The 14,124-nt window shown below is 37.1% G+C and overlaps 1 protein-coding gene across 6 annotated transcripts in view; it reads right to left on the reverse strand.

The window, feature by feature from the left end:
* Positions 1–14,124, reverse strand: part of Stxbp4 (syntaxin binding protein 4) — a 177,411-nt gene that overhangs the window by 94,141 nt on the left and 69,146 nt on the right. For all 6 annotated transcript variants that reach the window (XM_045158084.1, XM_045158082.1, XM_004669983.2 and 3 more), the window contains 2 exons: positions 12,717–12,806; positions 8,651–8,716 (listed from right to left, as the gene is read on the reverse strand). In XM_045158084.1, the coding sequence (XP_045014019.1) occupies positions 8,651–8,716; positions 12,717–12,806 (156 nt within the window). The remainder of the gene's footprint in view (positions 1–8,650; positions 8,717–12,716; positions 12,807–14,124) is intronic.

A 14,124-nucleotide genomic window follows, 5' to 3' on the forward strand; every position in this document is an offset into this window, starting at 1 on the left:
CATGGATCCCATTGCTATATCCCCACTGCTTCTGTCCAGTGAAGTCCACCTAAGATCTGGATAAGCACTTTGCAGACTTTAAAGGACATCCAGACCACCTGCCAACTGTGCCATTTAGACTGCTCCAATGCCCGAGGGTAACCCCCAGACACCACATCCCTATGTCCCAAGTGTGTCCAACCCTGCTGCTGCGGCTGACCCTCCCTGTGAGTAGCAAGATGCAAAGTTCAGATAAGCACCATCTGAGCAGGATGGTCATTAGTTATGTGTGGTTACAAAACATATGGAATATAGATGTTTAACTGAGAACATGACTTATTAACTAGTTTATATTCTAAATGAAAAACAAAAGTATAGAACTGCTTTTTTTCATCAAACAACACTTTTTGGGGGTAGGATTATATTTGACTTGAAGCGAATGCATAATGTAGGATACTATTGTTTAATTTTACTTTCTGGGTCAGACATATGAGTAACTTGAGAAGTAAACATAAATGCATGTCAGATCTGGTCAGTGTAAATACTTTGATTTTTTTTAAATTAGTATCATTGTGTACATATATTGCACTTAGTAGTATATTTAACATAAAGAATATGAGTACATTATAATCTCAAAATTGGTAACTAAATTGAAATATTATTTTATCAGAATAATTAATTCATAAAAATTCACAAATAATTCATAAAAATTATATTATTTTGTTAATATAGAATAAAGCAGAGATGAATTGACTAGCAATGAGGGCAGAACAGAAACACACCAGAGGAAGTAATGTATGTTTCATGAACACAACTGGATTTTCCAAAGATATTTATTCGGTGTGCAAGAAATTGTTTTCAGCATATAAAAGTAAGCAATATTAAGACATAGTTTTATAGCTGTATAATGAAGTTTATAGTAAGATTTCTTTTGACATTCATGTATGATTAATGCTCTGGCAAGCTGTAAACTGCAGATTTGGAGAGGAAGGCATTTTTATTTTTTATGAGGGGCAGAGAATTGGCATGCCAGGGCCTCCAGCCATTGCAATGGAACTCCAGACACAAGTGCCACCTCATGCGCATGTGTCACCTTGTGTATCTGGCTTATATAGGTTCTGGGGAGTTGAACCTGGGTTCTTAGGCTATGCAGGCGAGTACTTTAACTATTAAGCCATCTCGCCAGACAGGAAGTCATTTTTAAATTGAGGTAGTAATTTCTGGTTTTATAAAAAGACTCAGGATTGGGAATATGGCTCAATGGTTAAAGGTGCTTGCATGCAAAGCCTGCAGCCCTGGGTTCAATTCCCCAGTACCCATAGACAGACAGACAACAACATGGCATATGTATCTGGAGTTTATTTGCAGCAGCAGGAGACCCTGACAGGCCCCACCTCACACAAATAAGAATATTTTTAGAATACTAAAAGTTATATTTGAAAAATAAATACAATAAAGTAAGTTACAAAATAATTGTCCATACGCTCTAGGACATGTCTAACAATATCAATGAGCAATTGAAAAATAAGTTGAAGATCAAGTACTTTTTTCTAGCTTTGGGTAAATAGTGTCTGGAAAGTCATTACTCAACTTGGACTTCATGCATGTAGTATCTCAAAGAACTTACAAATTTTTTGATGAAATGTTGATTTGCAACCTAAGAAAAGCTCCTGAAACATTCAGTATAAATATTTTTAAAAAGCCATGTCAGCTAGATAATGAAAAACAAGGTTTTATCATGGCACATAGTTTTCTAGCTATGTTGAACCAAAAATCTAAATTTATTAATATTTTCAAATCAGAGATTTTTATTGTTTTATCCCACTGTAAGTTAAACATTGAGAAAAAAATCCTGCTGAATTTTCTGACGTTGATTGTATAAAAACTGTAATGGATAAAGTTATTACGTTGTCATTCAATAATTTTAAATGTGATCTATATTTTTCACATTAATACCACACTGTGTGCAAATGAGCTAAATCTGTGACTCTCAAAAATGGGGAAATCTTACTGTGAAGTTGGAAAACTATAAGAACTTAAACTGGCATTGAACTTTTAAAGAAAGAATAATTTTATATATTTTGGCATACATAAAAATGTAAATTCCAGTTATTGACAGTATTATAAAGTGGCTATAAAATGAAAACAATTTTGAAACATGTTTTGTTACCAGAGTTTCCCTCATTACTTATGTGTAATATACCTTGAATTTGATGCTAGTATTACTAAGTTGAAAAGGATTACTGAATATATTTAAGCAGATGTAGTTTTGAAAGATGTTGCTTAAACACAAATATTTCTAACCAAATGAAAGGATTTGTGAACATGGAAACAAATGTTGAAAGAAAATCACACTGGTATTTAACTCAGTTATTACAATCTTTCAGTGTAAGTTTGGAATAATTTAAGTGTGTGAATTTACTTATTCAGTGGCAAATTTTGCTGCATTAAAACACCGACCCAGTATTTCCAGTCAAAATTCAGTGTAATAACTGAAATGTTCTGTAAATACAAAATTAACATCATTTCAAAGAAACTGAAAGTAGAATATAAGAATATCTCATTAACAAAAATTTGATAACTCTTACTGTGTGTATGTGTGTGTGTGTGTGTGTGCGCGTGCATGAGCACAAGTGTCTCCTATCAGTACAAATGAATGCCTGTCCAAATTCATGTGGGTGGCGAGTGAACTGAACCCAGGCTGGAAGGCTTTGCAAGCAGGTGACTTTAACTGGTGAGCTATCTCCCTAGCATAGCATATTTAAAAATATTTATAAAATTTTAAACTGATTGCATGATAAAATATTTTGGATGCAAAATAATAAGAAAAATATATCAAAATTAATTTACTGTATTTTCACTTTTAAAGTAAAATTAAAATTTAAAGTAAAATTAAAAATTCAATAATATTGCCGGGCGTGGTGGCGCATGCCTTTAATCCCAGCACTTGGGAGGCAGAGGTAGGAGGATCACTGTGAGTTTGAGGCCACCCTGAGACTCCATGGTGAATTCCAGGCCAGCCTGGGCTAGAGTGAAACCCTACCTCGAAAAAAAAAAAAATCAATAATATGAAAGTGATTTTCATTTTTCTATTGCATAGTGCTATCCTAGACAATAGTTGCTAATTTGATCTTCAGTTACTTTCAGATCTGCTGTCAAATTAATCTTATATTCTTTGTTTGTTCCTCCCTCAGCTCCCCAAATATTTGAACATCTACTCTGTGGTTGTTTTTTCATGACTGAACTCAGAGGTGGCTGCCCTCATGAAGCTCACTCTGTAGTTTGTAGGTAAATGTAGTGGGGAAACCAATAAGTTAAGTTGTAGGAGAAAAAAGAAAGTGATCAGTAACACACAACGCTCTTCTACCCACAGTGAGTGCGTGTACTCTGTTAGTGGGGTGGTGGTGCAGACAGAACCAGAGTGGCTAGAGAAAAGGAAGTGGAGGTGAGATTAAGTGTGAGAAGAAGCCACTGGGCAGGTGAAATGTGAGGGTGGAGGGCAGGGTGGTAGGTGTGAGCAGGGCCCTCACAGCCTTTGTCACTGACTTGAGGTATCCTCTTATAGCATTTTTAACTTTCACTGAGTAAGATGTGAGGTCCAGTGGAGGTCTATCTCAAGTTTTATTAAGATATTTCTGTTTGTCATGTTCAGATTCAGTAGTGCTGGGGCAAGGCTAAGGGGAAAATCTGTGTGATCCAAGAGGAAGCTAAGACCATGCCACAGGCAGGCGAGGAATGGCAGGACCAGGGATGGCTGGGGTGAAGAGTGGTAACATATGGTGCTCTTGCAAAGCCTGCTGGCCCTAGCCACCCACATAAGCCAGATGCAAAAAGGGACACAACCATATGTTCATTTGCTGCGGCAGGAGACTCTGACGTCCTGATGCGCACACACACACACACACACACATACACACACACACACACATGCACACACGCACAATAAAAATAAAATTCTGTTCTGGTTGTGTAGAGTGGGCACATTGGAAGTGAAGTGAAAAGGAGAGTGTGACAAGGGTACATGTGAAACAAACTAATTTTTGTCCCTTTTCAAATATCTTTGCTAGCAGTCTACTGTTCAAAGTCTTAGATTGACATTCAATTACTTATGTAGTTTGGTCTCAACATTATCAACCCGAGTGTCATTTCCTGGCATCTATTTCTCACATGTTGGTAATGATGATGGTGAAAGAACATATAACATAACTTTTATTTTCTAAGGATACATTAACACATTTGCTCAGTGAAAACTGAACAGACAAGAATGCTTATTTTAACCCAAAAGACATGCATCTCGAACCTTTATGACATGATTCTTACACTTTTTACATTGCCCAGGATGAAGGTTCCTATTTATGCCTGGCACAGCTCCTATGCTGCCTTGTGGATGAGAAGCCTCCTAATCCCTCTAACTGAAATGGTAAAACAAATCATTTTCACCTTCTAGCATTTTCTTCTCTTATTTGTAAGAACCATAACAGTTCATAAACGAGTAGACACTATAGGTGACAAACACCATATGCTATGCATGTTTTCTTATTTAATTCTTCTGACATTCTTGGGAAGCATCCTTTTATTAAGCCGACTTTACAGAGGAGGAAATAGGGTTAGAAAGGAGACATAGTTTGCTGAAGGTCAAAAACTAACAAAGGGGAAGGGATCCGGTATAAACCTACATGGTCTAATTTGAAAGCTCACTGTCAATGATATTAACCCTCATGCCAATTCACTTTTCACCATATACCATTTTTGCAGCTTGTTTGTTTTCAACTTATTATAATCCCTGTTGACTCATATTAATAATTATTATGAAAGCAGACCTGACCTTTTTAATGACTGAAAATAATCCATTCAGAGAAATAAGCACAAGTGTGCCTCATGGGAAAATGAAGGCATTGCTGAAAAGAGAACAAAAGACTATTTTTCTTTAGGTTCCTGTCATAAGTCGCCCACCCCCCATGTAATTATTTCAGAAAACATCATTGTAAACTTGCAGCTAATAGATTCCAAACATTTACAAGGGAAGAAATTTTTAATTAAATGGAGTAAAAAACTATGCTTGACTTGACTTTATACACAAAAGTTTTCAGATTAGAACCTACCTAGGGACATTAAATGGGGGGAAAAAAGAGAAAAATTCAGGGAATATCTACAAATGTTGATTTTCATGAAACAAAGATACACTAAAGTGTAAAATGTCCTGGCTAGATGCAGGTACTGAAGGCACAGAAATGAGAGAACTGAAGAGGCTTATCAACCTGTAATCATAATCGATCAATTTCAACTGTAATCACAGAACTTGGGAGTCTGAGGCAGAAGAAATGCCATGAGTTTGAAGCCAGTCTGGGCTATAGTATGAGTCCCAGGCTATCCTGGGCTATCGTGTGAGACCCTGTCTCCACACCCTGCCATGAAAAAAAAGTCTAGGGCTACAGGGATGTTTTAGTGGTTAAGGCGTTTGCTTGCAAAGCCTAAGGACCCAGGTTCAATTCCCCAGTACCCACGTAAAGCCAGATTCACAAGGTGGTGCATGTATCTGGAGTTCATCTGCAGTGACTATAGTCCCAGGCATGCCCATTCTCTATCTGTCTCTTTTTCTCTCTCTCAAATAAATAATAAAATTTAAAAATCTGAAAGATCTTTCAATTTCCTAATTATCAATAAAATTAGTCATCTTTTAAAAGAGTCTAAAAATTGACTTAAAATAGAGTAATAATTTTTTAATTTGGAAATAATTTCAAACATACATTTGTGGAAATACAGTAGTGTAGTGAACATTCTCATAGCCTTCATGCAGAACTACCTAACTTACCAAATTCAAACTTTGCCAGCATGTTTATAATGAGAAATAAGATACTGTTATAAAGTCCTGGCATTTAGAAGTTGTTGTTAGGATTTGGCATGCTCTCAATTCCCCTCCTCTATCTGTATTCACACCTAAATACATATATTTTTTTCTTAGTCAGTTGAGGGTAAGTCCCTTATATCATGGGCTTTTATCTTTCAGTACATCAATATTTCCTAAATGTCTTCTAAAACTACACAGTCCAATTAGAAATTTAAATTTGATCAAATAAATTCATCTAATTTATCATTTGTATTTCAGTTTTGCCAAATCACCTAACAATGTCCCTTTGTAACACTGTACCACTCCAGGACAGGATGCGAGGGTCAGGTACTGTATTTTGATTTCATGTCTCTTTAACCTTTTTTTTTACTTTTGATTTTTTTTTGCTGTGTGTATGTAGTATGTATGCAGTTCCTACGTATATGGGGCACTGCACATGTGTGTGCATGTGTCAAGGCTAGAGGCCAATAATAGTGTCTTCCTTAGTGCTCTTCACCTTTTTTAATTAATTAATTAATTAATTAATTTACTTTGAGACAAAGTTTCTCATGGGGCCTACTGCTCACTCATTCCACTGGGCTACCTGGTTGTCAAACCTCAGGGTTTGTCAACTGTCTCCGCACCCTCAACCTTGGAATTGCAGGCATGTGTCGCCACATCCAGCCTTTTATAAGGGTGGGTGGTATTGAGATTCAGGGCCACATGCTTAAATGAGCCAGCAACTCAGCCCCTCATAAACCTCGTTTTTATTTATATATTTATTTTGGTTTTTCGCAGTAGGGTCTCACTTTGGCCCAGGCTGACCTGGAATTCACTATGTAGTCTCTGGGTGGCTTCGAACACACGGTGATCCTCCTACCTCTGCCTCCCGAGTGCTGGGATTAAAGGTGTGTGCCACCACTCCCGGTTCATAAACCTCTTTCAATGTCAAATGTTTCATCAGGCTGGGATTGACATTTCTGAGGAATACAACTTCTCCACCCCCAACAACACACACACACACACACACACACACACACTTTGCCAGTTTCTTCTCGTGGCTGGGTAGGTTCAGGTTATGCATTCCCAGTCAGACTAAAACACAGGTGACACTGTGTCCTTTTAGGTTATCACACATGACTCCTTCATTTGGTGAAAACAACTTTTAAAATAAGATTGTTTTCTCAGTTCTCAAGTGTGTAATTACCATTTCCCCTTATAATTAGTAGTGGTTTATAGGGAGTTTATAGAGTTAAAACCATGTAACTATGTAGCAGTCTTGGACTACATTAAAATGTCCTCCTACATTAAGCATCTTAATTTGACCTTAATTCAAGCTTTGTTAAAATAAATTGAGAGCTGGAGAGATGGCTTAGCAGTTAAGGAGCTTGCCTGAGAAGCCTAAGATCCCAAGTTCGACTTTCCAGATCACACGTAAGCCAGACACACAAAGGTGAGGCAAACACAAGGTTGCACATGCCCACTAGGTAATGCAAGCATCTGGAGTTCTACTACAGTGGCTGAGGCCCTGGCACATCGAGTTTCACTCTCTCTCTCCTTCTCACTCTAATTTTTTTTTTTAATTCTCTTTAAAAATAAATAAAATGTAGCCATATGTGGTGGCACATGCCTTTAATCCCAGCACTTGGGAGGCAGAGGTAGGTGGATCACTGTGAATTTGAGACCACCCTGAGATTACATAGTGAATTCCAGGTCAGCTTGGGCTAGAGTGAGACCCTACTTCAAAAAAAAACAAAAAATAAAAAATAAAAGCGAATAAATTACAAAACACTTATTACCAAATCCAGTGTCTTCCGTGGGGCTGCCAGTCAGCACTCTACCTTCCCTCTGGCAAGTGCTCCTCCCGCCCTTCAGCTGGCCAGTCTCATTGCAAAGCATATGCACTTGTGAATAACTGACTTTCAGTGGTTTATCGTGTATGATTGTTCTTCCAGACACAGGCAGCAGAGCTCCTGCACAGCACAAGGGCCACTGAGCAGTCACATGGGATGCGCATCTGTCAATTCGGGCACTTCCTTATTCTCTCTGGTACCACGTTCTAGGCTTATCCTGTACTTATCCCCATATCCGGATGTCAGTCACTTCTCCAGGGAGCCTGAGTTCCTTTCTTTTAGTGAGTGAAGGGGTGGGAGGAGGATGTGTGTGGGGGGGGTTGTGGCCACTTAGCCTGTGTGTTCACTAGACTCAAGGTCTTTTTGTAAATCTGGGAAGTCAGGAAGGATTACTATTGTAGATTTTACAGTTCACCTGTTTTAGTTGGATTCTATAAGAAGCTCATTTATTTTCATTTTCCAGGTTCAATTCCCCAGTGCTAGAACCCTCTTAGAGATCAGATTTTGAATTCCCCTTTACTCTTACCTCCCCTCCAAACCTAAAATTGTCAAAAAAGCTAACAGAAACATTCAAGGCCTAAGTACTTAATAATTCTGGAATTTACTTTTTGTGGGATGCTTGCTTGCTTTTGTTGTTGTTTTTTTTTAATATAATGAGGTATAGAAAGAAAAAGAAAAAGGGGAAAATAAACAAAGAGCAATGAAGAAGAAAGAAAAAGAAAACAGAAAAGCACTGATAATATTGGTCCATGGAAACAATTTCACAGATGTATCTTAAAAGTCATCTGAGTGACTGCAGTGGAGCCCTAGTGCAGCTTCAACCTCTGAGTGATTGTTTTTAAGATGTCCACTGTGTTTACCTGTAGTATTTACAGCAGCCAATCCTGGGGTATTACAACACATCACTACTTTAAAAGTATATGTCATATGCTTTCACACACAAAAGAACACAGGCACACAAGCACACAGTCCTGCACACACCCATACTTACTTGTTGCACGTTCTGGAGCTCTTCTGTAAGTTTTTTCCTATGTCTCTCAGATTCCAGTAATTTTTCCTGTTTTGAAAAACCAGTGTGTTGAGTTAATCATGATGGTATCCAGCATATTTTTAATTCTCTGTAAAGTTGTAGATTCCCGAAACATCAAATTGCTACAATCTGAAAATGCAATTGCTAATAGTTTCCTAAGTACTTTATAAGTAATTAGGATATAATTGTGATGATGACATATTTTGTTACATTAATTTTATAAAAAAAATCTGAGGTTCTAAAAAGTCTATCAGGATGAAAATGGATAAATAGTAAATTAGTTTCAGTTATCTTAATTGCCAAAGAGCTTCCACATTGAATAGCATTATTAGTATGAATTAGAAGTAAACACCTGGCTGGAGAGATGGCACCATGGTTAAAAGCACTTGCTTGCAAAGTGTACCAGCCTGGGTTCAATTCCCCTGTACCCAGGTGAAGCCAAATGCACAAAGTGATACCTGCACCTTGAGTTCATTGGCATTGTAAGAGACCCTGACACACCCATTTCTCTCTCTATCTCTCTGTCTCTCTTTCTCTCGGTTCTCACAAATAAATAAAAATATTTTAAAGAAACAAATGCCTGCTAAAGGTGGCTACCAAGATTGACTATTAATTTCCTAATTTAATTTTTAATATTTTATTTATTTATTTGAGAGAGAAAGAAAGAGAATCAGGGCCTCTAGCCACCATAAAACAATACCCAGATGCATGTGTCACTTTGTGTACCTGGCTTATGTGGTTACTAAAGAATTGGACCTGGGTCCTTAGGCTTCACAGGCAAGTGCTTTAACCTCTAAGCCCTCTCTCCAGCCCCTAATTTAATTTTGTATTATTCTTCACAAATTATCCATTAAAAGGAGGATGTGGGGTTGGAGGGATGGCTTAGCAGTTAAGGCGTTTGCCTGCCAAGTCAAAGGATCCAAGTTGGATTCCCCAGGACCCACGTTAGCAAGGTGCACAAGGGGCTCACATGTCTGGAATTCTTTTGCAGTGGCTGGAGGGGCACCTATTCTCTTTCTTTCTCTACCCCTCCCTCCATCTTTGTCTGTCAAATAAATAAAAATTAAAAAGGGGGATATGATTGTTCTAACCAAAACATTAAATGAGTTTTAATAAAAATATGACATAAATGTAATATGTTATCACCTTTGAAAATAAAATTAAGTTTAAGTACATGCTGAAAAAGTCCAGCCTTTCTAACTATGCTAAATTGGAAATGCTGAGTAATTTAGGAGCCATCTTCTTGTAAACTTGAACATGGGCATAGTTTGAACATTAAACTCAGTAGTAAAGACTCAACAACAGTACAATGTTTAAAAGAGGAAATCTGGGCTACAGAGATTGCTTAGTGGTTAAGGCAGTTGCCTGCAAAGCCAAAGGACCCAGGTTCAGTTCCCAAGTACCCCCACATAAGCCAGATGCACAAGGTGGTACATACATCTGGAATTTTCTAGAGGTCCTGGCATGCCCATTCTCTTTCTCTCTTTTTCTCAAACAGATAAAATATTTTTTTAAAAAGAAGAAATCTGATTTCTGGACTACTTAGCTGGTTCTTGCATAGCAAGTAAAATGAAGGTGAGTGAAAATGAAGATAATAAGACTGATGATAGCAGAGATCAGGAGTCCAGAGACTGAGCCTCCCACACTTTCATGTTCTGGAAGTCACCTTCACAGTTTATGCTCTGATTATTATTACTGCTATTATGACATTTGTAAATTGGAAGTGCCTGTTTTCATTCCCCTTTTCAAAGAAAGAGGAATGTGAATTCTGTCGAAAAACTTTAAGTGTAACGCACAGAGCTTTAAGAAACATTTCTGCAGAGTAAGAGTTAGCTATTGGCATAAAATTGCCTTGGTTTCATTTTTAGGTGTATGTGCCTCAAATCAGAAATGAAGAATAGAGTAGTTAAAATAAAATAAAGGATAAAGAAAAATGATGTCAGACCATTTCCATGTTCTGTGGTCTTCATCTAGCAGCCTGTTTCTGTATGTTTATAGTTAGCACAGGCAGAATAACTGAAATATAAACGTAACCTCAAACATGATACTTATTGCTGATATTATTGTGAACAGCATTATGTATGTGTGTATGTATGTGTGTTCACATGTGGGTAGGATGTACATGTTTGTGTGTGCTCGTATGTACTAACTGTCAGGTGTCTCCACCTGACTGAGGCCGGGTCTTATTTGAATGGTTTGGCTAGTCTAGCTACTCTGGTTGCCTTGGACATTGCCTATCCTTGCCCCCTGCGTGCTGGGATGACAGGCGGGAGAGCACACACGGGTGAGTGGGCACAGGAAGTGAACTTGGGCAGCACTTACGTAGCAAGTACTTCATCCACTGAGCCGCCTCCCCAGCGCCCCACAGAATATTTTCACATAGTTCTCAGTGAAAAGGTTTTGACATAGAGGAAATGGTAAAATGGAGAATTTGTTCTATCTAGGTTGTCAGTTTTTGTCACATTAGGACATTTCAGCTATATTTCAAGAACTTTTAAGTGTGAATTTAATTGAAAGACTCCACAGGGGACATGATTATGGCTTATACCAGTTTAAATTAAAATTATAGTAATCAATATTAATATTCAAATAAAAGCCAAATTCTATGATAACATTTAAGAAATGAAAAATATCTGAGAACCTTTGCAAATACTACAAGCCACAGATCAAGAGGTTTATGTAGAGATGAGCTGTATAAAACAATGTTATTTTTGTAGGTGTATTTGGGGTGGCATCCTCCCATCATGAACACCTAGTGCAGTCATGAGCCTGCAGTGGCTCTGAACCTATCAACATTGTGACATGGAGAATGGAAGAAGACAAGAGCAGCTGGACAACAACGCAGTTTCAGTGTCCCTATAAAATTGAGAGAAATGTACAGGGAGTTCTCACATGCCCCTAGTTCACATACACATTTACTTTTTAAAATGCAATTGGCTGTCTTCAGGAACTCTCTTAAAGAAGAAACAGGACATTTTTAAAACACTGGCTTCCACCAGAGAGCAGAATTATAAATCAGAGGCCAGAAAAATGATGTTTCTTTCTGTGTAAGGAACTTATAGCAACAAAAGTACACTAAATAATAAGAAAATATTCAGTTATTTAACAAACTAAAAGCATGTATTTCTATGGTCAATTAATGGGAAATAAAGAAGTTATGTTTCTTGGTGATTTGGAAACCACATTGGCTTTCTATAAAAATTAGAATATGTCTTAAATTTAATATTCTATTAGAAACAGAACTACATTTAGAGAATGAAAATGCTAGAATACATTTAGGTCATCTGTGTTTTGTTCCTCCCTTAAAGGATAATGTCTTAACTTCAGATTATATTACCAAAGCCCAATGTCCCTTAAGTACAGTATTACACTTGGGTAAAATGTATTTCCAATGAATATCAGAGGATCTAAAACTGTCATAGCTTGCTTTGTCAGCTTCTCGGCCATTATCACCAATACGAGCAAAAAGGAGGGTGAGAAATAGCCACATCAGAAAACTTAATTAAAACCTATTGGCCACACTACATCTTACCTGGATATTATAAAGCAGAAATGAGTATATGTACTTGAAATTTAAATCTTTTTTTTTTTTCAAGGTAGGGTCTTGCTTTAGCCCAGGCTTACCTGGAATTCACTATGTAGTCTCAGGCTAGCCTGGAACTCACAGTGATCCTCCTACCTCAGCCTCCTGAGTGCTGAAATTAAAGGAATGTGATACCATGCCTGGCTAGAAATATAATTTTTTAAAGGCATGTAAGGAAATAATTTGATTCTACTTTTCCTAAAACTAAACTAAACTAAGCCCTAGTACTTTAAAATCTAACATAGGATTCTTTTCTCTCTTCCATTTTTTTTTAAGGAAGAAAATATAAACCAGGCATGGTGGCACATGCCTTTAATCCCAGCACTCCAAAGGCAGAAGTAGGAGGTTCACTGTGAGTTAGAGGTCAGCCTGAGACTACATAGTGAATTCCAGGTAAGCCTGGGCCAGGAAAAAAAAAAAAAAAAAAAAAGGAAGAAAATATACCTTAAGCATATTCACTTCTTCCAAGGCATCATTTCTTTCTCGTCTAAGTTTTTCCATTTCCTCTGCTTGTGAAGAGTCACAGGAAAGAAGCTGTCAACATTAAAATATAAAAGTTATGGATTAGATGCTAATTCAGAACTAACAGGAAATCCTTTTGACTACTCTTATGCTTTTCTATTCCACAACAAATCTCTGATTATTTTACTAATTTTTCCTTAAAAGAACAAATTCCGTGGCTGTGTTTGAAATGTCAAGTAGCCATTAAGAATTATCAACATAAACCATTCCCTACATATATTTATACTAAAAGCCAATCAAATGATATACATTATTTATGGTGATAGTTTATATGAACTCAGTAAAGCATATTTATTAATTTTACAGCTGGTTTTAGCCAAATGAAAGGTAATATGACAGCATAGTGGCATGAAAAGATTCCCACACAGAAAATGGAGAGATGATAGTATTAATAATTTATTCACATGTGAACAGCAATGAAAAATAGCAATATCTCTTTTGTTTAGTATACTTTCTTTGACAGTCAGTTACAGGGTAAGAAAACAATGACAATAATCAGAGATAAAAATCTAAGTATATGTTTGCCATATACTATATAGAAGCTACAACAGAGGTTAAAAAAAACTACAGAAAACATAACTTAAGGCACTAAGTGGGGAACATAACTGTTATATAAATGTAGGCCTAAAAGAAGGTCCTTTAGGAGAAGCAACTTCAGGGTAGGGCAAGATAATAAAAGCTATTAATGATAGCAACCATTTATTGGAAACTAACTAGGTGCATGTGTACGTTAAGGAGTGTGTGTTCAGTATTCTGACCTTACAATAAATAACCTTGTTACCATTTTACAGATAAGTTAATAGCATGTGGTTTTTAACTAATTATTCAACAAAATCCGTGTGAAATAAGTATGATAAATTAATATTTGCAAAGAATTACAGAAGTGGGAAATATTCTTCAAGTTTGAAGAGAACCTTTTTTCCCTTAAACCTTACTACATCTTTTCTATGTACCAAATTAACATTTTAATACCTGTGGCAATTGTCCATAATTATTATGATCCATATTCTTATTTTTTTGTTTATTTTTATTTATTTCACAGCAACAGACAGAGAGAGGAAGAGGCAGGTAGAGACAGAGAGAAAATGTGTACGCCAGGGCCTCCAGCCACTGCAAACAAACTCCAGATGTATGCGCCCCCTTGTGCATCTGGCTAATGTGGGTCCTGGGGAATCGAGCCTCAAACCAGGGTCCTTCAGCTTCACAGGCAAGCACTTACCTGCTGAGCCATATTCTTATTTTTTGAGCTAAGGTCTCAAGTAGCCCAGACTGGACTCTACATCACTATACAACTTGAACTTTTAATCCTCCTGCTTTCACCTCCTGAGTG

Source organism: Jaculus jaculus, chromosome 9 (genome assembly GCF_020740685.1).
Source record: "Jaculus jaculus isolate mJacJac1 chromosome 9, mJacJac1.mat.Y.cur, whole genome shotgun sequence".
NCBI lineage: Eukaryota > Metazoa > Chordata > Mammalia > Rodentia > Dipodidae > Jaculus > Jaculus jaculus.